We start from the raw sequence: 26,331 nt of genomic DNA on the forward strand, positions 1-26,331 counted from the left end.
TCTCTAGAACCACATGTACCGCACAACTGACTTTTTTCTATGGGAAAATTAAGCTTGCACACAGGAAAGTGAATGTTGCAGTAAATGGAAAGTTAAAAAAAGACTCCAGACAAGCTATTAAAAGAACAAACTTTATTCAAAACATCCAAGTCATACATTAAAAGGTATTCAAAGAGGGAGCTTGGAAAATATGTACAGGGTAGCAAGGAAGGAGTTGGGATGCTAATCTGAAACCTGACATAAAGAGAAAAACTGAGAGTCCGAAGCACTAACATCAACGTTCTGCATTTGTCCAGGATTTGTAGCTGAATAATTCCCCGTTGCAGACCAGGGAGTGTAAGTGCTTGATGCCATGAAGAAGTTATCAGATGGTGGTTGAGGCTGCCTCACCATCTCCGCACCGTAATATGGAACTGGGCAGTTGCTCACCTGGGAAGTCTCATAAAGCCCAGTTCCAGAAAAAGCAGCTTCCTGGTAAGAAGAAGGGTTCAATTCCAGGGAGCTCTGCTGTTGCGGGGCACACTCTCCCGGTTGCGTGTTGTTGAGAGGTGGCTGCCACAACCCTGCTCCTCTATAGCTTTCAGCATAATGAAAGTTCTGTGGCTGGTAATATTGTTGCGGGTGAATATTTTGAATATTTTGGCTGCTTCCTGGACTGCTTTTCGGGCTGCTGTCCAGGCTGCTTCTTGGATGAGTTCTCTCACTCCGGCTATAAGGAGCTGCAGCCTGGTTCCCGATCCTTATCCTGGAGCCGATCCTCTTTGGTGTTCTGGCCCTTCTGTTTTGAAACCAGATCTGAACAGAAGAAAGGAGAGAACCAAATGCCCATTACTTCCAAACGGGGAGGTCATAATTTCACTTTCAGGTACAACAACCAAGCAAAGATTAGTTTATGACAGTGGGAGAACCTACGTTAACTTGTTTTGTGTTGTGCGAAAGGCATATAGGCATTATGTTCTGTGAATATAGAAGACATTGTTACCATGAATATGCCTTTTTGATCCAACAGAGAGAATTACATTTAATAAATTATGCTTATTCCTCTGGGGTTTCTCTTTAGTTCTCTGCAGCATTTTTCTACTATCTTCAGCTCCACATTCATATATCCCATGTACATAATCTCCAGTTACTCTTAATTATAAAGCTTTTACATCCACGATACACCCTCCCCCCCCCCAAAAAAAAGAACCAAGAAAGAGGAAGTTAGCTCTTGAACAAGGCGCCTTTCGCGATGAGCTGAGAGGCACCCGGGTGAACTAAGGCCTTCGACTACGCAAGGATTATTCTGAGTGTTTCAAATTGTTCCAGTATGTGCGGTTTAGGGAAGTCTTGGGAGCCCCCACCATCCCGATTCTTACGTGCACACGATCTTCTTCGACTCCGATGCACCTCGCCAGCGCCTCCCTAGTCCCGTATCCGGGGTACCGGTTCTCTTCAAAGGACTTTTTTAGGAGCTCGATTTGGGCAGGGGTGAAAACGGTCCTTTTTCGCCTTTCTCCTCCGACTTTGGGGTGGCTTCCTCCTGGGAAAAGACAAAGCGGCAAATCTGAAGGAAGCGCTCGGCTTAAACAGAAGCGACGCTTGCAGATCTTCCTCCCGACATGGAAAGCTCAGGGCATAATAATCATTTTTTTAAAAAGTTTCTCTCACCTTCCTTGTTGGTTGCCATCATGAAAAAACTCCCTCAGGTTCGTTCACTCTGCAGGGGATTCGGTCTGGGCATTTATCTCCGGTGGGCGACCCCACCCTTTCTTCTCAACCAATAGGAGGGAGTCACCCCACCCTTTCTTCTCAACCAATACGAGGTTTCCCGGTTGCGGAATGCCCTCCCAGGGAGCTGCCCCGTCTTCATCATTTTTGCGTTTCACCCTTACTTCTCAACCAATAGAAAGAGTTACATTCTCTTTCAAAAAATCGGTTGCTTTGCCAAACTGGATCTAACCCCTCCCTCCGTCGACACCCCTTTGGCAATTGACTCTTCAACTGAATGGAAGAGAATTGAGAGGTGAGGGGGGAGAGAGAGAGATCTTTCGCGCCCCTGCTACACCTTTTCTTTGCCAAGCCACACCCGCATTGTACAAAAATCACACTTGCGAGGTCCAACCAAAGAACACCCCCCCACACCCACACATTAGCACACACTTCGTATCTTAAACGGGTACTCTCCTTTTTAAAAAGGTTTTGCTGTTGCTCTAAAAAGAACCAAGTGTAAATTATTTCATATCGACAAAGAAGCTTGGAACAACTTAATTCCAATACCCCTCATTCCAGCATCTGCCGTCTAAATAAATTAGTACATTGCCTGGATGGAGGCTCTGGCCAGGAATCGCATCAAATGCAAATTATACTGTATACATAAGAGCGGCGGCAACCGAAGAAAGAAATCTAAGCTATGTAAGCAAGCTATATTTTATTAACATATGATTCAATTTGCACTCATTTTTCGCTGGTTTTGAAGACTTAGGAAACAGCTTACGTTCTTTTAAAAACGGTGCATTGGATATGCAAGGGGACCCGCCATCTTAGAAGAGGAATTCCTTGCACTAAGAATGCCTTTTCCAAGCTGGTACCTGCAAGTAAGGATTCGTATGTTAATCTTTTATAAACCCAAATAAATAAATAAGACGACAGTGCCGTTGTAGTTGGTTTAATTTGCTTTAATTCAATCTGGACAGCTAGCCCATTTAAAGAGGTTCCCCGGTTGCGGAATGCTCTCTCTAGTGAGCTGCCCCGTCTTCATCATTATTGCGTTTCCTTAGGAATTTGAAAATATTCCTGTTTGTTCAGGCATTTGGTGGCTGCAGAATAATGTTCCTGACAACCCCGAGATCAGTGGGCAGAAGAATAGTTGAAAAAACAAACCAACAAACCTCCTATAATTACTTTTAGGATTCTTCCTAACTGAAATTGCTTTTAGGTGTTTGCAATTGTTATTTTTTTAAAGTTCGAAATGTTTTTGCTTTGTTTTTGTTTCTAAAGTGTGTCCTTTTTCTGTTTGCCGATCTGGGCTCCGAAGGGCGGCGTATAAATTCCGTAAATAAAAACCATAAGAACATAGCAACCCGGAACATTGAATAGGTTTTATTTGTAGGAGGACGAAAAAAGGAAAACAAGCAAGCAAAGTTGAATACATAGTTGCGTTTCAACCTATTACTAGTTCATTTATACATTATGTCCCTTTCTCCTCCAAAATTCAAAGATCACAATGTTTCACCACATAAATTGTAATTTGACAAATTTCAAAGCAGAATGTACCCCAAAGTAACTTCGTAATATGAACAGTAGCCATGCCAATTTGAGATTAGCGCTGTGATGGTGGTTTTTTTAATGAACATTTAAACTTCATGTCTGCTGAAACACACGGACCAGGAGGTCCAGTTTCTGCTCGGAAATACGTGTTGAATTAACACTGGGAGGACGCCTAAGGGGGCAGTTTCAATAGGCTGACCTTTGCTGTAACTCGAGGGGTGTTTTCTATTAGGGATTTTGGGCAGAGCAACCTCACCCTCAACCTCTGAGCTGCGACAGACTTGTCCACCACTCAACTCTTTCCCTCATTCAGAGAGATGGATTTGGGGATATAAATCCCGCACCCTCCACTCCCAGAGAGGCTTGCCTGGCATCACTTTGATGTTTTTGTGTGTGTCACGTGGAGACATTTAGATCTACTTACAGCTACAGTAGTTGTTTTTATTGCAGGTTTTATCCTCCAACCTTAGCTTTTTGATCTCAACTGGGTGTTGTTTTAATCTTGCCTTTTATCTATTGTATTACATTTATCTCTCTCTCCAGAGCTGTTCTAGCATCTAGATTCTAGAATCAAAATCTGATTTTTTAAATGTGGTGATCTTTTGAAGAAGACAGTGGTTACCCAGAACTGATTGCTAGCTGTGAAGGGGCCCCCAGAACAGCTCAAGTTCAGGGCCCCCAAAATGTAGGTCTGTCACTGCTTGGGACTGATGCTGGGAGAACTGTAATAGACATCTGTTGTTGGGTTTGAAAACAGCAAGGGAGGGGAGGGGAGTAGAGATTCAGAACTATTTGTGGTGCTGGGGAAGAGGTGTAAATACCATGCTATTTTACCCATCCAAGTTGCCCACTCAGAACTAATATTTGCCCGATAAGGGGATTGGAAGTCACAGGCACCATGCAGCAAGAGATTCGCTTCCCTCACTTTATCTAGAACCTAGGATCCAGCATGGAAGGGCTTAGTACAAAAGCCATACACTTAGAATACAAGAATTATGAGCCCAGGAACTTGTTTTGAGAATCAGAATTAATGGGAGCTCACAGGCTTTCCACACGTAAATCGGTTCCCGGTTAACTCAAGTATTCTTCATCTGAGCAGTATAATGTAGAGGGGGAGGGGGATTATTTTGCGGTTACTGTGTTTCTAAACACGGGGAGGTGAGGTCAGCAATCCTTTGAGATGTACTGCAAAACACGCAGCGTTCTTTCCACCTTCTTCCCACCACTGCCATGCAAAGGAAACAGCAATTTAGAAAGCAATTAGGACTGGAGGGGGGGAGCGGGACAGGGATTAGTTGCGCCCCCCATCCCACCCTATGCATACAAGCAGGTGATGCGTTATCACAGATCTCCAGTTCAGATAATTCAGAAAAGGGCAAGCAGAGTGATCATGTGGATGGAAGAATGAGGAAACCTTGGAGCATTGGTGACTTTCTGGTTTAGAGAAAAGTTGAATAAGAGGTGGCATGACAGAAATTTATAAAATTTTGCATTGCATGGAGAAAGTGGATAGAGAAAAATTTCTCTCTCACTAAACTACATTTTTAAAAGCTACACTCCTAAAATCATTGAACTTTTCCCCCTTGCAGTTTGCCTTTGCTGTTTTATTACATTTTAAATGGATGCTTATTGTTTTGATATATTGATGTAAACCACTTTGTGAGGTTCATTTCAAAAGCAGTACATAAGTAAATGGGGATTGAGAGGGAGATATTTCTGACTAAATGGATCTGTCTTGATTTATAATAATTAATAATCATGATCAAAAAAAAATAAAAGAGAACGAAAAACTTATTTTGCAACTTATGTGTATGGCACCATAGAGAGCATAAAACACCCAAGCTTCAATAAAGAATTAAACCATGTGGGTGAACCAAAAGGTCTTCACTAGATGATTTGGAGAAGAAGGCACCAGGAAAGACTCACTGAGAAGGCTGTTCCATAGCTGGGATACTACTGCCTATAAAGCTTTCTCTCCTGATCGAAACCCACTTCATTTCATTTCCGTTTCAAATATTAAAATTATATTACTCAAATAAGTCCAGTTTGACTGTGAGCAATGTGTTATGCCTGCAGATATCAGAAAAAGTGGAGTTGTGTCTTGACATTTCCTTCAGAAGCTCAATGTATATTTTGAAAGAGCAATCTTTAAATAACCATCAAAGCTCTTTAAATACCCATAACTCTTCCATGCATTAAGTTTGCCTAAAAATTCTTTTCACCTTAAGTTATTTTACCAGAAATCATACTTCAATGTGGGTACTCTTTGGAACGATCTGTAATTAATTAATTAATGAGTATGAGAATGATAATCTGCAGGTTGTTAGACAGTAACTTTGTGGTTTCTGAAGCCCATTGTGAATAGGTTGTTTTTCAGAAAGTGTAGCCTTGTTGAAGAAAAGTATAGTGGTAATTTGTTTAAACAAAAGAGTGCTGGAACAGAGACATAGCAGACACAGCATTCTTGGAAGGTCTTTAGAGTCTAGCTGCAGTTTTCAAACAAATGCCCACCAACAGTCAGCATTTGGACAGCAGACTAAGCAGGCATTCAGGTCACCAAAATACGGTGAGATGTATTATATTTCTGTTTGAATTAGAGTAATTTTTTAAAAGTTGCTTTTGCCCATTTGTTTATTTATTTCATTAAATGTATACACCACGTGATTGTAAAAAACACACACACCTGCAAAGTGGTTTACTAACAGATAAAATAATAAAATTGAGGGGGGGGGGGAATCAACCATACTTCCAAACACACAAATTAATATTACCTTAAATTAGCACAGAGCCATTGAATGATATCTGTGTCCTCCTTTTCGACAGTGCTGGGGTGGTCGCCATTTAGTCTTCCTCCAATGAGTTCTGGAGGCACCTACTGGGCTATCACTCTAGAAACCCTTTCTCTCACCTAAGGGAATCTAAGAGGAGCTGGTAGGTGGTTTACTGCCACGCATGTGCAGAGTGCTCACCCCTCAGCATTTGGCAGCCGCCCAGGCAATGCTAGTGCTCAGGGTTTTCCTTATGGAGGAGGGAGAGAAACACCAGCCGAATTCCCAGGGGCAGGTTCAGAAAAGGAGGCAAGGATGAAAAGGGGGCACAGGCTTCCGGGTGAAACCCTCCCTGAGCTGACGTCCCAGCCCCTTGGGCAGACTTACTCCTGGAGGGGGGTCAGCAGGGCCGGCCCAAGACATTTGGTCCCCTGAGACGAGTCCCAAAACTGCGCCCCCCCCCCATGAAGAAGGGGAGAATGGAGATTGTTGGGGGATCAAGATCAAATGGGGAAGAAAGGCGGGAAGAGAGCAGTGGCGCCTCCTCTTTGCCCCGAGGCTGCTGTGGAGGCAGATTTGGAGTGGGGAAGAAGTGGAAGTGAGGAAGAACCAGCTCCCAAGCAGAGGGCGGATTCAGGGCAGCCCAGCCAGCCCCCCCCCCCGCTAAGCCTGGAGGGGCCACAGGAGAGCAGAAGGATGAAGGAAGGAAAGGAGCAGCATGGAAGGCGAGAGGGGGCAGCCGGACATGCTAATGTGCTTATCTCGCCTCCTGGGTGGGTCCCCCCTGCGGGGTGGGGTTGGGGGGGTCATTGTGTTAACAGAGAGCGAAGAGGAGACGGGGGGGGGGACGGGGAGGGAGAGGTGCGGGGAGACCAAGGAGAAGGAGGAGGAGTTATCTGGTAGCCGCTGGCCAGGCGCCACCACAGGACACGGCTACCTTCCCTCAGGCATATACAGTGGTACCTCTAGTTCACAGGCAACCCTCCTATAAAGCTTCATTGAAGGCAGTAGAGCAAAAAATGGGGGGGGGGATAAGGGCAAGAAACTGAAATAAAGTGTTCAATATATCCCCCCACAAAGTTTTTGATAGATGTATGTGCCTTAGCCTGCAACATGGGCATTTATAAGTTAAACTTATATGTCTTTAAAGCTTTGGAGAGCCACTTAACACACTCATGGTAGGAAAATCAATTAAACCTTATATCCCCATCCCAAACTTTTGTTTTTTTAAAAAAAATGTAAGACTCATTAATGGAAACCAAACTTATTAATATGTGTCTCAGGAATATTCAGCCATTAGTAGACCTGACCTTTTATCTCTAGAACCACATGTACCGCACAACTGACTTTTTTCTACGGGAAAATTAAGCCCATGTTTATATGCTTGCACACAGGAAAGTGAATGTTTCAGTAAATGGAAAGTTAAAGGAAGACTCCAGACAAGCTATTAAAAGAACAAACTTTATTCAAAACATCCAAGTCATACATTAAAAGGCATTACAAGAGGGAGCTTGGAAAATATGTACAGGGTAGCAAGGAAGGAGTTGGGATGCTAATCTGGAACCTGACTTAAAGAGAAAAACTGAGAGTCCGAAGCACTTCCATCAACATTCTGCATTTGTCCAGGATTTGTAGCTGAATAATTCCCCGTTGCAGACCAGGGAGTGTAAGTGCTTGATGCCATGAAGAAGTTATCAGATGGTGGTGGAGGCTGGCTCACCATCTCCGCACCGTAATATGGAACTGGGCAGTTGCTCGCCTGAGAAGTCTCACAAAGCCCAGTTCCAGAAAAAGCAACTTCCTGGTAAGAAGCAGGGTTCAATTCCAGGGAGCTCTGCTGTTGCGGGGCAGAGAGATCCTCTCCCGGTTGCGTGTTGTTGAGAGGTGGCTGCCACAACCCTGCTCCTCCATAGCTTTCAGCATAATGCAAGTTGTGTGGCTGACAATATTGTTGCGTGTGAATGTTTTGGCTGTTTCCTGGACTGCTTCTCGGGCTGCTGTCCAGGCTGCTTCTTGGACGGGGTCTTTCACTCCCGTTATAAGGAGCTACAGCCTGGTTCCCGATCCTTATCTTGGAACCGATCCTCTTTGGTGTTCTGGCCCTTCTGTTTTGAAACCAGATCTGAACAGAAGAAAGGAGAGAACCAAATACCCATTATTTCAACACAGGTAGGTCATAATTTCACTTTCAGGTATAACAACTAAGCAAAGATTAGTGGATGACAGTGGGAGAACCTACGTTAACTTGTTTTGTGTTGTGCGAAAGGCATATAGGCATTATGTTCTGTAAATATAGAAGACATTGTTACCATGAATATGTCTTTTTGATCCACCAGAGAATTACATTTAATAAATAATGCTTATTCCTCTGGGTTTTCTCTTTAGTTCTCTGTAGCATTTTTCTAGTATCTTCAGCTCCACATTCATATATCCCATGTACATAAGCTCCAGTTACTGTTAATTATAAAGCTTTTACATCCACGATACCCTCCCCCCCCAAAAAAAAAGAACCAAGAAAGAGGAACTTAGCTCTTGAACAAGGCGCTTTTCGCGATGAGCTGAGAGGCACCCGGGTGAACTAAGGCCTTCGACTACGCAAGGATTATTCTGAGTGTTTCAAATTGTTCCAGTATGTGCGGTTTAGGGAAGTCTTGGGAGCCCCCACCATCCCGATTCTTACGTGCACACGATCTTCTTCGACTCCGATGCACCTCGCCAGCGCCTCCCTAGTTCCGTATCCGGGGTACTTGTTCTCGTCAAACGCCTTCTTTAAAAGCTCGATTTGGGCAGGGGTGAAAACGGTCCTTTTTCTCCTATCTCCTCCGACTTTGGGGTAGCTTCCTCCTGGGAAAAGACAAAGAGGCAAATCTGAAGGAAGTGCTTGGCTTCAACTGAAGCGACGCTTGCAGATCTTCCTCCCGACATGGAAAGCTCAGGGCTGCATCGCCTGCCTTTGCCCGGGAGCAAGTCCCCCAGAATCGGGCGCTGCCTGAGGTTCCACTGCGTAAAACGACCCCCGGCTTCGGTGGCCATTCTTTCAACCGCCCCGCTGACCACCCACCCGGCAGAGCGCAGAAGGGCAAAGCCTTCCCTTTTTACAGGAAGGCTTTTGTACCTGACATTCAAATCCACGCACTTTGTCGCCTTTAAATAAACCTCCGGTTGCTCGGAGGAAGGCTTGAATGAAAACAAAACAAAAAATTTTAAGTAAGAAGTTTACGCTCTTATTTCTATGCCTGTCATCGTTTTCCGCAGCCGATCCTAACCACGATTATTGGGAAATTTAATCCCGTTTATGTGAAAGGGATTTAACAGTCAGAAAGTGTGTGTGTAAATGCTTCATGCAGTAAAATGCACGAAATGCTTCAGGCTTACAAGTAAAATATGTGCAAACCAATCTTGCGAAATGTTTCCAACCAAAGACATTTGAGCCCCTGTGTAATCCCTCCCCGGCTACCACAAATGGGTCTTTCCTACACCCTGATCCTGACCCAGAAACAGAAACAACCTTCCTTTATAAAAACCCTCGTTTATGAAAGCCTGAATTTATATCAATCATTTGAGCAATTTTTTATAGACAAGTGAAGTAAAAATCTTCTTAACAATCCTTTCTTCTTACCTTGGCTGTTGGTAGTTTTCATCTTGCAAAAGCGCTGCCTCGCTCTCTTCCAACAAACCTGCTTTTCGCTTCCACAAAGTCCCCTTGCTCCTCCAGGCCCGCTCCAGGTTTCTGGAGTTCGGCGCCTTTATAGCCCCTCCTGGCTGCCAATTGGCCGGCGCGTTTTCCTTGGAGAGAAGCGCTCCAATGGGGAGGCGGCTTTTGGGGAGGAGCGAGTTTCAAGTTCACTTTTCAAGCGCTGCTTGACCAATCTAGATGGGCCGGAGCGCACCCTTCCCTTGGCATCACCCCTTAGCAAAACTGGGAAATAGCCCCGTAGGCTTGGAGATTAGTGTGCACAGTTGAAGAGAAGGGAATTGAGAGGATGGGTTGGGGAGCGAGAGAACCAGACAGAATTGTGGTTTATTTTAAAAAAAAAAATATTATAATGAGGCTTTAATTGTAAAGACAGAGATGCGCCAAACTTAGGCATGTTGAAAGGCTTTGCCCAAGAAGCCTAGATGCAGCAAGTACACTCTGAAACCCCTTGACTTTTGAGATGAAGCAGGCGCCTTCACTGCACCCTTTTCGGCGCCTGCTATAAATTTTGTTTCCTTTCCTTTACCTTTACCTGCCATGCCTTTTAATCGGTGGTTTTAGCTTCACTGTAATTGCATTTTGCATGTTTTTCACTTTGACTTTTATCGATCATGTTCATGCCTTCGTAAGCCGCTTAGAGGTTTTCGTTAAGGTTAGGCGGTGCAAAAACTTGAAGGGAAGAATGTGAGTAACACCATGGCAAATAAAGGGAAGGCAAACTCCTATTGCCAAGAAGTCAGTAGGGATTTCAAGCCCAAGCGGGTGATGTTAGAGGGTGATGTCAGAGTATTCAGCCCCGGACAGACGTCGCAACCAAATCCTGAATCTACACAGTCTCAAGGCACTGTCGCTTGTAACTGCAACGGGGTTGCATTCTCTTTCTTTCTTTCTTTCTTCTTCTTTTATTAAAGATTTTCTTGTTTTACATACACTATGTGAAATGTCTCTTGTATTTTTTACATGTAACATTTTTACAAATCCGTTTCATTTGTTGAGACATTAGGGGGAGAAAAAAGGGGTGGAGGGTGGGGATACGAGTGGGGGTGGGGGTGGGGTCGGGTGGCGATGTTTCTATTATGCTTAATTTATTAGGGTTTGGCGTCAGCGTTGCTTGTGTTGTTCACTTGTGGTCCTAACGGGGTTGCACTCTGAGGGAAAGCGAGCTTTCCGTTTCCTAGGCTTGCTTCAGACGTTGCTGATGCTTCCTTTCTTGTTCACTTCCACTATTTCTCTTTCTGTCTTTCTATCCCCACAACTTTCACGTGGCATCTTCCTCTGCTTTTCAGGGACTTGCGGCATCCAAATAGCCTGCCGCTCCACCCTGCACCCGGGGCAGGATAGTTCCCTCCGATCCTCAAAGGAACTGAAAACGTTCTGCAACCTTCCAGCTCATACAGTGCATGTTCCCAGTCCCTGGCAGTTTGTTAATCAAGAATGGTTCCCTGTTGGTCCATTCTTTGTTACTTTTGCATAAGATAATTAACACAAGGGACCCTCCCTAGGTGTATCTATAAACCCTAATCATAGGTATGCTGACTCAGAATCGGCAAGGAAACTTTTTTTCGAGTAAGAACTACATTTTTTGTGGTGAGCTATGGGAAATTCAATATATTTTTCAATTTTTTTATTATTAAAAGAGCATTTGCAGAGTGTTTTTTATGTGTAGATGCCACCCAGGGCAGGCGATAACGCTGCAGTCTTTCCTCATCCACACCAGATGACACACCACCTAGTACCTTTCCTTTCACTAAGATTTAGCAGTCTCACCTGCGTAATGATGCCCTCTGCTCTCCACCACTCAACTCTTTCCCTCATTCAGAGAGATGGATTTGGGGAAATAAATTCCGCACCTTCCACTCCCAGAGAGGCTTGCCTGGCATCACTTTGATGTTTTTGTATGTGTCACGTGGAGACATTTAGATCTACTTGCAGCTTGTTGTCCTTATTGCACGTTTTATCCTCAAACGTTTTGATCTCAATTGGGTGTTGTTTTAATCTTGCCTTTTATCTATTGTATTACATTTATTTCCCTCTCCAGAGCTGTTCTAGCACCTAGATTACGGCATTTTGCCTATATTATACAGAGAGCAGCTTGGAATCAGGGGCAGATCTCCAGAGAAACCAATGAATCTTAAGATTCTGGGCACCTAATCTCAGAGGGATTTAGTCCACATGCGTAAACATTTTTATTCACAGCAGTGATTTTGACACGTGAGACAACCCAGAACAGAAATTCTAATCAAAATCTGATTTTTTAAATGTGGTGATCTGTTGAAGAAGACAGCAGTGGTTACCCAGAACGGATTGCTAGTTGTGAAGGGGACCCCAGAACAGCTGAAGCTACAGGGCCCCTGAAATGTAGGTCTGACACTGCTTGGGACTGATGTTGGGAGAACTGATGCGCATTGCCATTCAAATGGAGTGTATGTGCCGTTCCATGTGACAAGTTATGTGGGATGGGGCTTTCCTGGGACCCCCACTATTTTATTCAAGCTGGCACCCCTGATAATGGATGTACCCCCCTTGCCTGGCATCACTTTAATGTTTTTGTATGTGTCAGGTGAAGACTTAGTTTCAGCTTTGGATCTTGTTCTTATTGCAGGTTTTATCCTCCAGTCTTAGCTTTTTTTTTTATCACAATTGGGTTGACCTGAATTTAGTCCACATTCTTAAACATTTATATTCAGACCAGAGACTTTGACACATGTGATAACCCAGAGCAGAAATTCTAATCAAAATCTGTTTTTTTTAAATCTGGTGATCTGTCAGGGAACAATCCCATTGAAGACGACAACAGTTGTTACCCAGAACTGATTGCAAGTTGTGAAGGGGCCCCCAGAACAGCTCAAGTTCAGGGCCCCCAAAATGTAGGTCTGTCACTGCTTGGGACTGATGTTGGGAGAACTGTAATAGACATCTGCTGTTGGGTTTGAAAACAGCAAATGAGGGGAGGGGAGTAGAGATTCAGAACTATTTGTGGTGCTGAGGAAGAGGTGTAAATACCATGCTATTTTACCCATCTACGTTGCCCACTCAGAACTAATATTTGCCCGATAAGGGGATTGGAAGTCACAGGCACCATGCAGCAAGAGATTTGCTTCCCTCACTTTATCTAGAACCTAGGATCGAGCATGGAAGAGCTTAGTACAAAAACCATACACTTGGAATACAAGAATTATGAGCCCAGGAACTTGTTTTGAGAATCAGAATTAATGGGAGCTCACAGGCATTCCACACGTAAATCCGTTCCCGGTTAACTCAAGTATTCTTCATCTGAGCAGTATAATGTAGAGCGGGAGGGGATTATTTTGCGGTTACTGTGTTTCTAAACACGGGGAGGTGAGGTCAGCAATCCTTTGAGATGTACTGCAAAACACCCAGCGTTCTTCCCACCTTCTTCCCACCACTGCCATGCAAAGGAAACAGCAATTTAGAAAGCAATTAGGACTGGAGGGGGGGAGCGGGACAGGGATTAGTTGCGCCCCCCATCCCACCCTATGCATATAAGCAGGTAATGCGTTATCATAGATATCCAGTTCAGATAATTCAGAAAAGGGCTGGCAGAGTGATCAAGTGAATGGAACAATGAGGAAAGGTTGGAGCATTGGGGACTTTTTGGTTTAGAGAAAAGTTGAATAAGAGGTGGCATGACAGAAAGCAACAATCCTAAAATCATTGAACTTTCCCCTCTTGCAGTTTGCCTTTGCGGTTTTCTTACATTTTTAATGGATGCTTATTGTTTTGATATATTGATGTAAAGCACTTTGTGAGGTTCATTTCAAAAGCAATACATAAGTAAATGAAATGGTAGCGATTGAGAGGGAGGTATTTCTGACTAAATGGATCTGTCTTGATTTATAATAATTAAAAATCATGATCAACCAAAAATAAAAGAGAACAAAAAGCTTCCAAGCAGAGGCGGATTCAGGGCAGCCCAGCCCCCCCGCCCCCTGCGCTGAGCCTGGAGGGGCCAGAGGGGAGCAGAGGGATGGAGGAAGGAAAGGAGCAGCATGGAGGGCGAGAGGGGGCAGCCAGACATGCTAATGCGCTTATCTCGCCTCCTGGGTGGGGCGGGGGGGTCATTGTGTGAAGAGGGAGCAAGAGGAGACCGGGGGGAGGGGGGAGACGCGGGGGGAGACCAGAGGAGACCAGGGGCGCATGCGCGGGGGCGGTTTGGGCGGGAAACGGCGCGCGGCGCCAACTGGATTCTATGAGGCGAAGGGAGAGGGAGTGGGGGATGGGCGGCCGTTGGGACGAGAAAGAGGAGCGGGAAGGACGCCCCTCCCCCCCCCCGTTGCCCCAGGAAGACGTTGGTTATGGCGCTGATGCTGAGGGAAAGTAATAAGGGAAGACAATGGCGAGAGGGAAGCCCGTCAGAGTTATCTGGTAGCCGGTCTCCATAGGGCGCCACCACAGGGCGCGGCGGCGGTGGCGCCATCTTCCCTCAGGGAATATATATATTTGGCGGCGTATCAGCACCCCCCCCCACACTCCTTCCTCACACACACAAAGTGTGTACCGCTCATCTGGGCTCCAAGTACAAATTCAGTAAATAAAAACCATGAGAACATAGCAACCCGGAACACTGAATTGCTTTTATTTGTAGGAGGGCGAGGAAAGGAAAACCAGCAAACAAAGTTTAGGTATAAAATACATAGCTGCGTTTCAACCTTTCACTAGTTCGTTGATACCTGATGTCCCTTTCTCCTCCAAGGTTCAAAGATCCCCATGTTTCCCCGCGTCAATTGTAACGTGGCAACTTTCCAAGCACAATGTACCCCAAAGTGACTTCCTAATACGGACAGCAGCCATGCCCGTGTGAGATGAGCCCTGTGCTGGTGGTTGTCGGAATGAACAGTTAAACTGCATGGCTGCTGAAACACACGGAGCAGGAGGTCACCTTTCTGCTCGGAAATACACGTGTTGAATTAACAGCGCAAACCAAATTTATTGTGGCCGATGCTTTCGTGAAGGACGGTCTCCTCTCTCCGAAAAAGTTTCCCAGTTGCTGAGGAAGAGGGCAGGGAGCAGGGGAGATGTGTGTCTCGGAGGTTTTGGGTCCTCTAGAGCCCCACTGCACCCCCAGTCCCCGGTTTGGTAACCCTCTTGGGAAGACCATCTCTTTGTCCCATTTTGAGATACGAAACGAATACTGAGGATGACGTGACTTGGAAATCAGCTTGATTGCGAGCTTTTTATTCATTTATTGTGGGAGCCTCACAGGACTGTCAAGTGAGATAGAAGTACGATTCTCAAAAATGGAAGATTAATGTCCCTAGCCAAGGCCAAATTGTCTGGGAATATTTACTATCAAGTATAAATGGTCTGGAATCCACTTCACATACCACCATAAACAGACATACTTGGATTCCAAGGTTGATGAATCCAAAATAAAAGGCTACTTCACAGCTAATACATGCCGCAATCCCTAGATTTGGATGTTACAGGCGCTTCAGGTTATAGACTCCGCTAATGCGAATAAAGTTTTATCTATGTATCAGTCTTGTGAACTGTCCTGAGATACTGTGATGAAGGGTGGAATCTAAATCAAGCAAGCAAGCAAGCAAACAGAAAGTTATATAGCAGACAAATAAGTATTATACTTTTAACTCTATAAAAATCACACAACAGTAACCCATGTTATGGGAATGCTGTTAACAGAGCAACCTTAACCATGCCTACTCAGAAATAGGTCCTAAGTCCCAAGTAAGTTAGGCTAGCACAGAATCCTAAATCTCCCTTCCAAAATAAGAGAATTTTGAAGCAAATTAGTTTGGACGCATTTCTATATTCTGGAACGAATAAGAACCCCCTTATATTCTTGATAGATTTTAATGTTACAGGCGCTTCAGGTTATAGACTCCGCTAATGCGAATAAAGTTTTATCTATCTATCTATCTATCTATCTATCTATCTATCTATCTATCTATCATCTATCTATCTATCTATCTATCTATCTATCTATCTATCTGTCTTGTGAACTGTCCTGAGATACTGTGATGAAGGGTGGAATTTAAATCAAGCAAGCAAGCAAGCAAGCAAGCAAGCAAACAAACAGAAAGTTATATAGCAGACAAATAAGATCTGCCCCTGATTCCAAGTCTTATACTTTTAACTCTATAAAAATCACACAACTGTAACCCATGTGGTACAGTTTGCAGCTTTTCACCAGCACACCAAAATACACAATATTGGGAATGCTGTTAACAGAGCAACCTTAACCATGCCTACTCAGAAGTAGGTCCTAAGTCCCAAGTAAGTAAGGCTGGCACAGCATCCTAAATCTCCCTTACAAAATAAGAGAATTTATTATTCCAAAATAAGAGAATAAGACTCCCCCTTATATTCTATGTAGATGTTCCACCGCTATGATGAAGAATATATTGAGATAGATTGCAACGTATTGTATCCCAAAGGATACAAGTAAATGTTTTCCAGGAAATTCTGCTAGTCCCTACTGTAACTACCTTACAGGAATACAAGTTTATATCAATTGCCTTCTTCAGAAATACACCGAGCTTCTAAGCGATGATGATGGCAGAAATTAGAGACATTTCACTGTGTCTCTCCCACCCCCAATGTGAGCCTCTTTTGTTCAGGGATAATCTTTCCTGAGACAGTACTGATATGTTTGCTGAGGTTTCCACATCTTTCTGTAACGCCCCCAACCTTCACGGAAGCTTTTTTTTCAGCCGTAAAAAATGTAGTTCTTACTCGAAAAAAAGTTTCCTTGCCGATTCTGAGTCAGCATACCTATGATTAGGGTTTATAGGTACACCTAGGGAGGGCCCCTTGTGTTAATTATCTTATGCAAAAATAACAAAGAATGGACCATCAGAGAACCATTCTTGATTAACAAATTGCCAGGGACTGGGAACATGCATTGTATGAGCTGGAAGGTTGCAGAACGTTTTCAGTTCCTTTGAGGATCGGAGGCAACTATCCTGCCCCGGGTGCAGGGTGGAGCGACAGGCTATTTGGATGCCGCAAGTCCCTGAAAGGCAGAGGAAGATGCCACGTGAAAGTTGTGGGGATAGAAAGACAGAAAGAGAAATAGTGGAAGTGAACAAGAAAGGAAGCATCAGCAACGTGTGAAACAAGCCTAGGAAACGGAAAGCTCGCTTTCACTCAGAATGCAACCCCGTTAGGACCACAAGTGAACAGCACAAGCAAAGCTGACGCCAAACCCTAATAAATTAAGCATAATAGAAACATCGCCACCCACCTCCACCCCCACTCGTATCCCCACCCTCCACCCCTTTTTTCTCCCCCTAATGTCTCAACAAATGAAACGGATTTGTAAAAATGTTACATTTAAAAAATGTAAAAAATACGAGAGACATTACACATACTTCTGTAAAACAAGAAAATCTTTAATAAAAGAAGAAGAATAAAGAAAGAGAATGCAACCCCCTTGAAGTTACAAGCGACAGTGCCTTGAGACTGTGTAGATTCAGGATTTGGTTGCAGCGTCTGTCCGGGGCTGAATACTCTGAGCATCTAACATCAACTGCTTGGGCTTGAAAGACCTACTGACTTCTTGGCAAGAGGAGTTTGCCTCCCCTTTATTTGCAGTGGTGTTACTCACATTCTTCCCTTAAAGCTTTTGCACCGCCTAACCTTAACGAAAACCTCTAAGCGGCTTACGAAAGCATGAACATGATCGATAAAAGTCAAAGTGAAAAACATGCAAAATGCAATTACACTTAAGCTAAAACCACCGATTATAAGGCATAGTAACTTTCTGCAGGTAAAGGTAAAGGAAAGGAAACAAAGTTAATAGCAGCCGCCGAAAAGGGTGCAGTGAAGGCGCCTGCTTCATCTCAAAAGGCAGGGGGTTTCAGAGTGTACTTGTTGCATCTAGGCTTCTTGGGCAAAGCCTTTCAACATGCCTAAGTTTGGCGCATCTCTGTCTTTACAATTAAAGCCTCATTATAATTTTTTTTTTTTTAATAAACCACAATTCTGTCTGGTTCTCTCGCTCCCCAACCCATCCTCTCAATTCCCTTCTCTTCAACTGTGCGCACTAATCTCCAAACCTATGGGGCTATTTTCCAGTTCTGCTAAGGGGTGATGCCAAGGGAAGGGTGCGCTCCGGCCCATCTAGATTGGTCAAGCAGCGCTTGAAAAGTGAACTTGAAACTCGCTCCTCCCCAAAAGCCGCCTCCCCATTGGAGCGCTTCTCTCCAAGGAAAACGCGAAAACGCGCCGGCCAATTGGCAGCCAGGAGGGGCTATAAAGGCGCCGAACTCCAGAAACCTGGAGCGGGCCTGGAGGAGCAAGGGCACTTTGCAAGCGAAAAGCAGCTTTGTTGGAAGAGAGCGAGGCAGCGCTTTTGCAAGATGAAAACTACCAACAGCCAAGGTAAGAAGAGAGGATTGTTAAGAAGATTTTTAGTTCACTTGTCTTTAAAAAAAATGCTCAAATGAATGATATAAATTAAGGGTTATAAATTCAACGGTTTTTATAAAGGAAGGTTGTTTTTGTTTCTGGGTCAGGATCAGGGTATAGGAAAGACCCACTTGTGGTAGCCGGGGAGGGATTACACAGGGGCTCAAATGTCTTCGGTTGGAAACATTTCGCAAGATTGGTTTGCACATCTTTACTTGTAAGCATGAAGCATGAAGCATTTACTGCATTTTACTGCATGAAGCATTTACACACACATTTTCTGATTGATAAAAACCTTTCACATAAACGGGATTAAATTTCCTAATTATCGTGGTTAGGATCGGCTACGGAAAACGATGGCAGGCATAGAAATAAGAGCGTAAACTTCTTACTTAAAATTCTTTGGTTTGTTTTCATGCAAGCCTTGTTCAGAGCAACCCAAGGTTTATTTAAAATTAGTGAGCATGCCAAAACCAATTCAGGGAGGAAGATCTGCAAGCGCCGGTTCAGTTTATGCCGAGCGCTTCCTTCAGATTTGCCTCTTTGTCTTTTCCCAGGAGGAAGCTACCCCAAAGTCAGAGGAGAAAGGCAAAAAAGGACTGTTTTTAGCCCATCTCACGTCGAGCTGCTAAAAAAGTCCTTTGAAGAGAACCGGTACCCCGGATACGAGACCCGGGAGGCGCTGGCGAGGTGCATCGGAGTCGAAGAAGATCGTGTGCACGTAAGAATCGGGATGGTGGGGGCTCCCAAGACTTCCCTAAACCGCACATACTGGAACAATTTGAAACGCTCAGAATAATCCTTGCGTAGTCGAAGGCCTTAGTTCACCCGGGTGCCTCTCATCTTATCGCGAAAGGCGCCTTGTTCAAGAGCTAACTTCCTCTTTCTTGGTTCTTTTTTTGGGGGGGGCGTATCGTGGGTTCTGGGTTTAAATCATTTTTAAAAATCTTCAGAGACCCAATTTAGAAATCTAATTTCTGCAATGGATGGGCTTAGTGCTAAAAGTACATTAAATATGGTTTTATAGGCTGCCTTTGCAGCCTGATCCAGTTAACACTAACTCGCAAGGTAATGTGCAGAGGACTGCAGCCATAAGCAGCTTGCACTAGGGAGACTAAAACGAGTTAAGCTGCATTGCTTTTTCTGGCAAAAGTTGAGCAAGTACAGAGAAATTGGCATTTAGAAAATATATACAGTATATAAACCCTTCCCTGCCTAGTCCATTACCCCCAGGACACTTGGGAGGCTGTGGCAGAAGACCCCAAACAGGGCACAACAAATGGGTAGGTCTTCTGAGTGAGCCATTTAAAATTACTATTGCTAAGTTTATTGAATTTTTAAAACAATTGCCAGGCATAAAGTGTTGCCTTCCAGCACAAATGCACACAGAGATGCTAAGTCTTGTATGCAGGCATCCACTTGGCATTAACAAACGCTTGACAATTTCTTACATGTGAAGCTCACATCCACAGGTTATACTTCAATAAAGCGAGTCTTGTGGAACTGTACACTTGTGTAGCTTTTAAAGGTGGCTTTTACTCATACTGCAGAACAAAATACAGCCAAATAGCAGTATTTAGTCATTGCAACTTAGAAGGTTTATATTTAACAGTAACTGGAGATTATGAACATGGGATATTTGAATGTGGAGCTGAAGAGAGTAGAAAAATGCTGCAGAGAACTAAAGAGAAACCCCAGAGGAATAAGCATAATTTATTAAATGTAGTTCTCTCTGTTGGATCAAAAAGACATATTCATGGTAACAATGTCTTCTATACTGGTTCTCTCCTTTCTTCTGTTCAGGTCTGGTTTCAAAACAGAAGGGCCAGAACACCAAAGGGGATAGGTTCCAGGATAAGGATCGGGAACCAGGCTGCAGCTCCTTATAGCCGCAGTGAGAGAACCTGTCCAAGAAGCAGCCTGGACAGCAGCCCAAGAAGCAGTCCAGGAAGCAGCCAAAATATTCATATGGAACAATATTGTCAGCCACACAACTTGCATTATGCTGAAAGCTATGGAGGAGCAGGGTTGTGGCAGCCACCTCTCAACAACACGCAACCGGGAGAGTGTGCCCCGCAACAGCAGAGCTCCCTGGAATTGAACCCTGCTTCTTACCAGCCAGCTGCTTTTTGTGGAACTGGGCTTTATGAGACTTCCCAGGCGAGCAACTGCCCGGTTCCATATTACGGTGCGGAGATGGTGAGGCAGCCTCCACCATCAGCTGGGAACTTCTTCATGGCATCAAGCAGTTACACTCCCTGGTCTGCAACGGGGAATTATTCAGCTACAAATCCTGGACAAATGCAGAACGTTGATGTTAGTGCTTCGGACTCTCAGTTTTTCTCTTTAAGTCAGGTTCCAGATTAGCATCCCAACTCCTTCCTTGCTATCCTGTACATATTTTACAAGTTCCCTCTTTTAATGCCTTTTAATGTATTACTCTGATGTTTTGAATAAAATTTTTTCTTTTAATAGCTTGTCTGGAGTCTTCTTTTAACTTTCCATTTACTGAAACATTCACTTTCCTGTGTGCAAGCTTAATTTTCCCATAGAAAAATGTCAGTTGTGCGGTACATGTGGTACTAGAGATAAAAGGTCAGGTCTACTAATGGCTGAAAATTCCTGAGACACATATTAATGTGCCAATGGCTTTCTGTCCCTTTCTTTTCCTTTTTAAGTCTCTGTATCTGAGGCTAGAGTAGGTGGCAATAAATGTGGTGGAAGTTGCTGTATTTTCTTTGTATGCAAAAGTATATTTATAGATCCTGCTATAAACAGATTTAGTAACACTTTTCTGTGTTAATAAGTTTGGTTTCCATTCATGAGTCTTCCATTTTTTAAAACACAGAAGTTTGAGATGGGGATATAAGGTTTAATTGATTTTCCTACTATGAGTGTGTTAAGTTGCTCTCCAAAGCTTTAAAGACATATAAGTTTAACTTGTATGTGCCTTAGCCTGCAACATGGGCATTTATATCTATTAAAAACTTTATGGGGGGATATTTTGAACACTTTATTTCATTTTCTTGCCCTTATTCCCCCCCCCCCCAGGTTTGTGCTCTACTGCCTTCAATGAAGTTGCCTGTGAACTAGATTGTACCCAATATAGTTTGCCTTCTGTGCCGTTCAGCCTTGATTTAGCCAGGTTTAGTCATAATAAAATAAGTCAGTTGATTTTAGATTCTAAATTGGACCCTCTTAGGACAACTAATTTAGAAGTAGTCCCACTGAACTTACTAATACACAACCAAATCAACAGCAGCTGCAACATGCTACCCGCCCGCCGCCCAGGAAAACCCCTGAAACAACTGAGCCTAAGAGTATAAATCTATCAAAGCCTTAGACATCTCCAAATGGTTTTTTCAGGGTTTTTCACAAATAATGCTACATTATTGGCATATCATTATGATCTAAATGGTTCTGCTAATGGGTAAATGGAAAGTGCAAACAGCAGTGGGGATAGAGGACATCTCTGCTGAGTACCTCTACATAGAGTTGGAAGAGACCACAAGGGCCATCGAGTCCAACCCCCTGCCAAGCAGGAAACACCAACAGAGCACTCCTAACATATGGTTGTCAAGCCTCTGCTTAAAGACCTCCAAAGAAGGAGACTCCACCACACTCCTTGGCAGCAAATTCCACTGTCGAACAGCTCTTACTGACAGGAAGTTCTTCCTAATGTTTAGGTGGGATCTTCTTTCTTGTAGTTTGGAACCATTGCTTCGTGTCCGCTTCTCTGGAGCAGCAGAAAACAAACTTTCTCCCTCCTCTATGTGACATCCTTTTATATATTTGAACATGGCTATCATATCACCCCTTAACCTCCTCTTCTCCAGGCTAAATATGCCCAGCTCCCTTAGCCGTTCCTCATAAGGCATCGTTTCCAGGCCTTTGACCATTTTGGTTGCCCTCCTCTGGACACGTTCCAGTTTGTCAGTGTCCTTCTTGAACTGTGGTTCCCAGAACTGGACACAGTACTCCAGGTGAGGTCTGACCAGAGCAGAATACAGTGGCACTATTACTTCCCTTGATCTACATGCTATACTCCTATTGATGCAGCCCAGAATTGCATTGGCTTTTTTAGCTGCTGCGTCACACTGTTGGCTCATGTCAAGTTTGTGGTCAACCAAGACTCCTAGATCCTTTTCACATGTACTGCTCTCAAGCCAGGTGTCACCCATCTTGTATTTGTGCCTCTCATTTTTTTTGCCCAAGTGCAATACTTTACATTTCTCCCTGTTAAAATTCATCTTGTTTGTTTTGGCCCAGTACTCTAATCTGTCAAGGTCGTTTTGAAGTGTGATCCTGTCCTCTGGGGTGTTAGCCACCCCTCCCAGTTTGGTGTCATCTGTAAATTTGATCAGGATGCCCTTGAGTCCATCATCCAAGTCGTTGATAAAGATGTTGAATAAGACCAGGCCCAAGACAGAACCCTGTGGCACCCCACTAGTCACTCTTCTCCAGGATGAAAAGGAACCATTGATGAGCACCCTTTGGGTTCGGTCAGTCAGCCAGTTACAAATGCACTGAGTGGTAGCATAGTCAAGACCACATTTTACCAGCTTCTTTACAAGAATATCATGGGGCACCTTGTCAAATGCCTTGCTGAAATCAAGGTAGGCTACATCCACTGCGTTCCCTTCATCTACCAGGCTTGTAATTCTGTCAAAAAACGAGATCAGGTTAGTCTGACATGATTTATTTTTCAGAAATCCATGCTGACTAGTGGTGATCACAGCATTCCTTTCTAGGTGCTCACAGACTGTTTGCTTAATGATCTGCTCCAGAATCTTCCCTGGTATTGATGTCAGACTGACTGGGCGGTAATTATTTGGGTCCTCTCTTTTCCCCTTTTTGAAAATAGGGACAACATTTGCCCTCCTCCAGTCTGCTGGGACTTCGCCTGTTCTCCAGGAATTCTCAAAGATGACTGCCAGTGGTTCTGAGATCACACCTGCCAGTTCTTTTAATACTCTTGGATGAAGTTCATCTGGCCCTGGAGACTTGAATACATCTAAACTAGCCAAGTATTCTTGTACTATCTCCTTAGTTATTCTGGGCTGTGTTTCCTCTGCTGAATCATTTGCTCCAAATTCTTCAGGTTGGGCATTGTTTTCTTTATCGGAGAAGACTGACGCAAAGAAGGCATTGAGGAGTTCAGCCCTTTCTGTGTCCCCTGTTTGCATGTCACTATCTTCTCCTCTGAGTGACCTCACTGTTTCTTTGTTCTTCCTTTTGCTACGAACATAACCATAAAAACCTTTTTTGTTGCTTTTAACCTCTCTAGCAAGCCTGAGTTCATTCTGTGCTTTAGCTTTTCTGACTTTGTGTCTACACGTGTTGGCTATTTGTTTGAATTCCTCTTTGGTGGTTTCCCCCATTTTCCATTTTTTGTACACATCCTTTTTTAATCTTAACTCACTTAAAAGTTCTTTAGATAGCCACCCTGGCTTCTTTAGGCACCTTCCATGTTTCCGTCTCATTGGTATTGCCTGAAGTTGTGCTTTTACTATCTCCCTCTTAACAAACTCCCAGCCATCATGAACTCCCTTTCCTTTTAGTATTACTGTCCATGGGATCTCACCCAGCACTTCCCTAAGTTTTATGAAGTCGGCTTTCTTAAAGTCAAGAAATTGAGTCCTAGTATGCTTGGCTGCTCCATTCCGCTGTATAGTAAACTTCAGAAGAGCATGATCACTCGTGCCTAATGATTCTTCCACTTCTACCCCACTAACCAGGTCATCAACATTGGTTAGGACCAGATCTAAAATGGCGGTTCCTCTTGTTGCTTCTCAAACTTTCTGGACAATGAAGTTGTGTGCCTCCTACTTCTTTGAGTCACGTTTCTCCATATATCTGGCTCCTGTGTTGGTGAACTAGCCTCCTTCTCAGGGGAGTCCTCTTTCTCCTCCTTGGTAATAATCTGCATGAGTCTGAATTTACTCCATTCACTGAGATATAGGCTTTAGGCTTGGAATATATTATAAATCCACGTCATAAAACCTCACCTGCCCAGTCCACTATATTTCTCAGTACTGCACTATGAAATTTAATGGGGCTGGGCGCTAGATTGGGCAGATCAAACTGAATCGAGTGGATTTGTCCTACCCTGCCCTGCCCCTTTAGTCCTACCCTGATATAGGACCAGATCTGGCTTGGGTGTGACCTAGGTTGGGATAGGGCTGATCTGGGTCCACATCTGTGTGTGTGTGTGTAAGCACAGCCCTGGAATTACTCAAGATGTGATTATGGCTGCCAACCTAGATGGCTTTCTCAAGAGATTAGGCAAATTCATGAATGCTAAGACTATCAGTGGCTACTAATCGTTATGGATATATGCTATCAGAGGCATATCAATTGCTGGGAAAGAACAGGGCAAAAGGGTACTCACCTGACCTGTGTCCTGCTTTTGGTATTGCATAGTGATATGGTTGGCTACAGTGTAGAGCAGAATGCTTGGAAAACCTGGCATTCTCCTAAACAGACCTCATATACAGAAAGGTGGTCACATATGCACAAATTAGATGTGATACAAGAGATCTATGAATAAAATAGCTAACAAACCAACCATATCCTTGCCTTCAGAAGATGCACTCAGTCTATACTGATTCTGTATGTCCCTCATCCCTAAAAAAAAGCAACAAAAAAACCTGCTTTCTCTTGGAGATGAAGAGTACTCTATCCATTGTAAATAAGCTCAATTAAAAGCAAAAATAGGCATGCTGGCCCATTAGAAAACAACAACAACAACAACTCCACAATCCACAGTAGGGTAATGTGTTTATTGAAACCAACAGGAATGCCAAACAAGTATGGCAAGCTCTCCAGAACTCTTCACCAGACAAGGTGTTTCACAAAGCAGGGGGTGAGGGAGATCAGAGTTTCTTTCTTAGTTAAGCACAATCAGATGTTGTAATCAGGACCTGCAAGATAAAGACCACAGGCTGAGATGCCATTCATTTGAGGCAGTAGAATCTAGCACAAAAGTTAGTACCCATTTCACAATGGCCTTTTCAGATCACCATTTCAGTCGGTAAGCAATCATTGTAAAATTGGTGCAGGGGGAATCTTTTCAATCCTGCAAAACCAACAGAAGAGTCTTGTAGCACCTGAAAGATTAAAAAAAATATTATGACACACACCATATAATTCACTTCATTGGATGCATAAAGTATTATCCTGAGTTGCAGGGACACAATTGGTGGGGAGCTTGTAAAAAGAGATCAGAGGGAAACTAAATGCTGAATTATACAGTTGAGGATTATGACCTTTTAAACTGCAATGATGCACCAAAAACAGTAGTTGATAACACAGACATCCTTGCACTGGTAAGCCAGTTTTTAGCACATCCACTGTGGTTTTAAAAAACGTAAACCCAGCCCCTATTGTACTGATTCCATCTGCAAATAATAGCACTGGTGGGTTGTAATACAATGGTCTCATGGTTTGAGGTCACTTCATTCAATAATGAACACCTTAAGGTCAGTGACAGAGCATCCTGAGAAGGTGAAATGTTCCCTCTTTGGCTTTTCTATACTGCCATTTCAGATTTGTGTTCGTTCATTCTTTTGCATAGACCAGTTAGAAGGCAACTGATGGCATATATTACTTTGGAAGATGAGCAGGTGAATTAGCCCCTCAGGTTGTATTGACATTCTTAGCTCCTGTAATAATTATGTTAAACTAGATACGGGAACAAAGTTGGTACCTGTCTCTGCCACAGCATCTGGTCCCTCTTGTTCATAATCCTGTTATATAGCCTGTTACTCATGAAGAGGTGTTTTGAGGTTAATGGGCTGTCACCCAAGGCCTGTGATAGGAAAGTGTCACCAATGCATCTCAGATAGAAGAGAGACTTTCAGTTCTGTAGTCAGTCTTGTTTTATAACAGATTGAACTAAGTAGGTAATTGACCTGATGTGATCAATCCTCTCCTCTGAACAGGTTAACCAAAACTGGATGATTACCAAAGTCTCAGAGCTGTTTGGAGAGTATCTGAAAAGGATAAAATACAACTGAATAAAATAGGCATTCACAGCCACAACTGCAAGGAAAGCTTATTTTTTATTTCATTTTTAAAATTAAGACTACAATCCTAAACACGCTATGGAGTAAGTCCCATTTAATTCAGTGGATTTTATTTTTGTGGCACACGTATTTAGTCTATGAGAAGCTGACAGTACACAGTTTTTTAAAAAACCATATAGTGAGAAAATCCCATAGAATA

The 26,331-nt window shown here is 43.6% G+C and overlaps 2 protein-coding genes across 7 annotated transcripts; one reads left to right on the forward strand and one right to left on the reverse strand.

Annotated features, from left to right (window-relative positions):
- LOC309341583 (uncharacterized protein) lies at window positions 1-24,960 on the reverse strand. 6 transcript variants are annotated; one of them, XM_081861276.1, is made up of 4 exons: window positions 6,021-6,638; window positions 1,651-2,570; window positions 1,359-1,522; window positions 1-795 (listed from the first exon to the last, which is right to left on the reverse strand). In XM_081861276.1, the coding sequence occupies exons 2-4, from the start codon at window positions 1,670-1,672 to the stop codon at window positions 223-225; spliced, it is 759 nt and encodes a 252-aa protein (XP_081717402.1). In that variant the 5' UTR covers window positions 1,673-2,570; window positions 6,021-6,638; the 3' UTR covers window positions 1-222. The 6 variants fall into 6 exon arrangements, 5 of the variants coding, with proteins under 5 accessions (XP_081717402.1, XP_081717404.1, XP_081717403.1 ...); XM_081861275.1 differs by lacking the exons at window positions 1-795; window positions 1,359-1,522; window positions 1,651-2,570; window positions 6,021-6,638 and adding exons at window positions 7,465-8,139; window positions 8,698-8,861; window positions 24,497-24,581; window positions 24,674-24,960; XM_081861278.1 differs by lacking the exons at window positions 1,651-2,570; window positions 6,021-6,638 and adding an exon at window positions 9,637-9,994.
- Window positions 17,936-20,516, forward strand: LOC309341590 (uncharacterized protein). The gene is made up of 3 exons (XM_081861289.1): window positions 17,936-18,078; window positions 18,663-18,826; window positions 19,909-20,516. Exons 1-3 carry the CDS (start codon window positions 18,057-18,059, stop codon window positions 20,470-20,472), a joined length of 750 nt encoding a protein of 249 aa, XP_081717415.1. The 5' UTR covers window positions 17,936-18,056; the 3' UTR covers window positions 20,473-20,516.
- Window positions 24,961-26,331: the final 1,371 nt, after the last annotated feature.

Source organism: Podarcis erhardii, assembly GCF_964252035.2.
Source record: "Podarcis erhardii genome assembly, chromosome: 5".
Classification (NCBI taxonomy): Eukaryota; Metazoa; Chordata; class Lepidosauria; order Squamata; family Lacertidae; genus Podarcis; species Podarcis erhardii.

What these genes read in the sequence shown, in the direction of transcription:
- LOC309341590 (XM_081861289.1), top strand. Translation starts at nt 18,057, where the DNA reads ATGAAAACTACCAACAGCCAAG. An exon ending in GAAAACTACCAACAGCCAAG is followed by an intron (nt 18,079 to 18,662) that starts GTAAGAAGAGAG and finishes GTCTTTTCCCAG; the next exon opens with GAGGAAGCTACCCCAAAGTC. An exon ending in TCGAAGAAGATCGTGTGCAC is followed by an intron (nt 18,827 to 19,908) that starts GTAAGAATCGGG and finishes TCTTCTGTTCAG; the next exon opens with GTCTGGTTTCAAAACAGAAG.
- LOC309341583 (XM_081861275.1), bottom strand. Translation starts at nt 24,730, where the DNA reads ATGAGGGACATACAGAATCAGTATAGACTGAGTGCATCTTCTGAAGGC. An exon ending in CTTCTGAAGGCAAGGATATG is followed by an intron (nt 24,582 to 24,673) that starts GTTGGTTTGTTA and finishes AGGTCTGTTTAG; the next exon opens with GAGAATGCCAGGTTTTCCAA. An exon ending in TCGAAGAAGATCGTGTGCAC is followed by an intron (nt 8,140 to 8,697) that starts GTAAGAATCGGG and finishes TCTTCTGTTCAG; the next exon opens with ATCTGGTTTCAAAACAGAAG.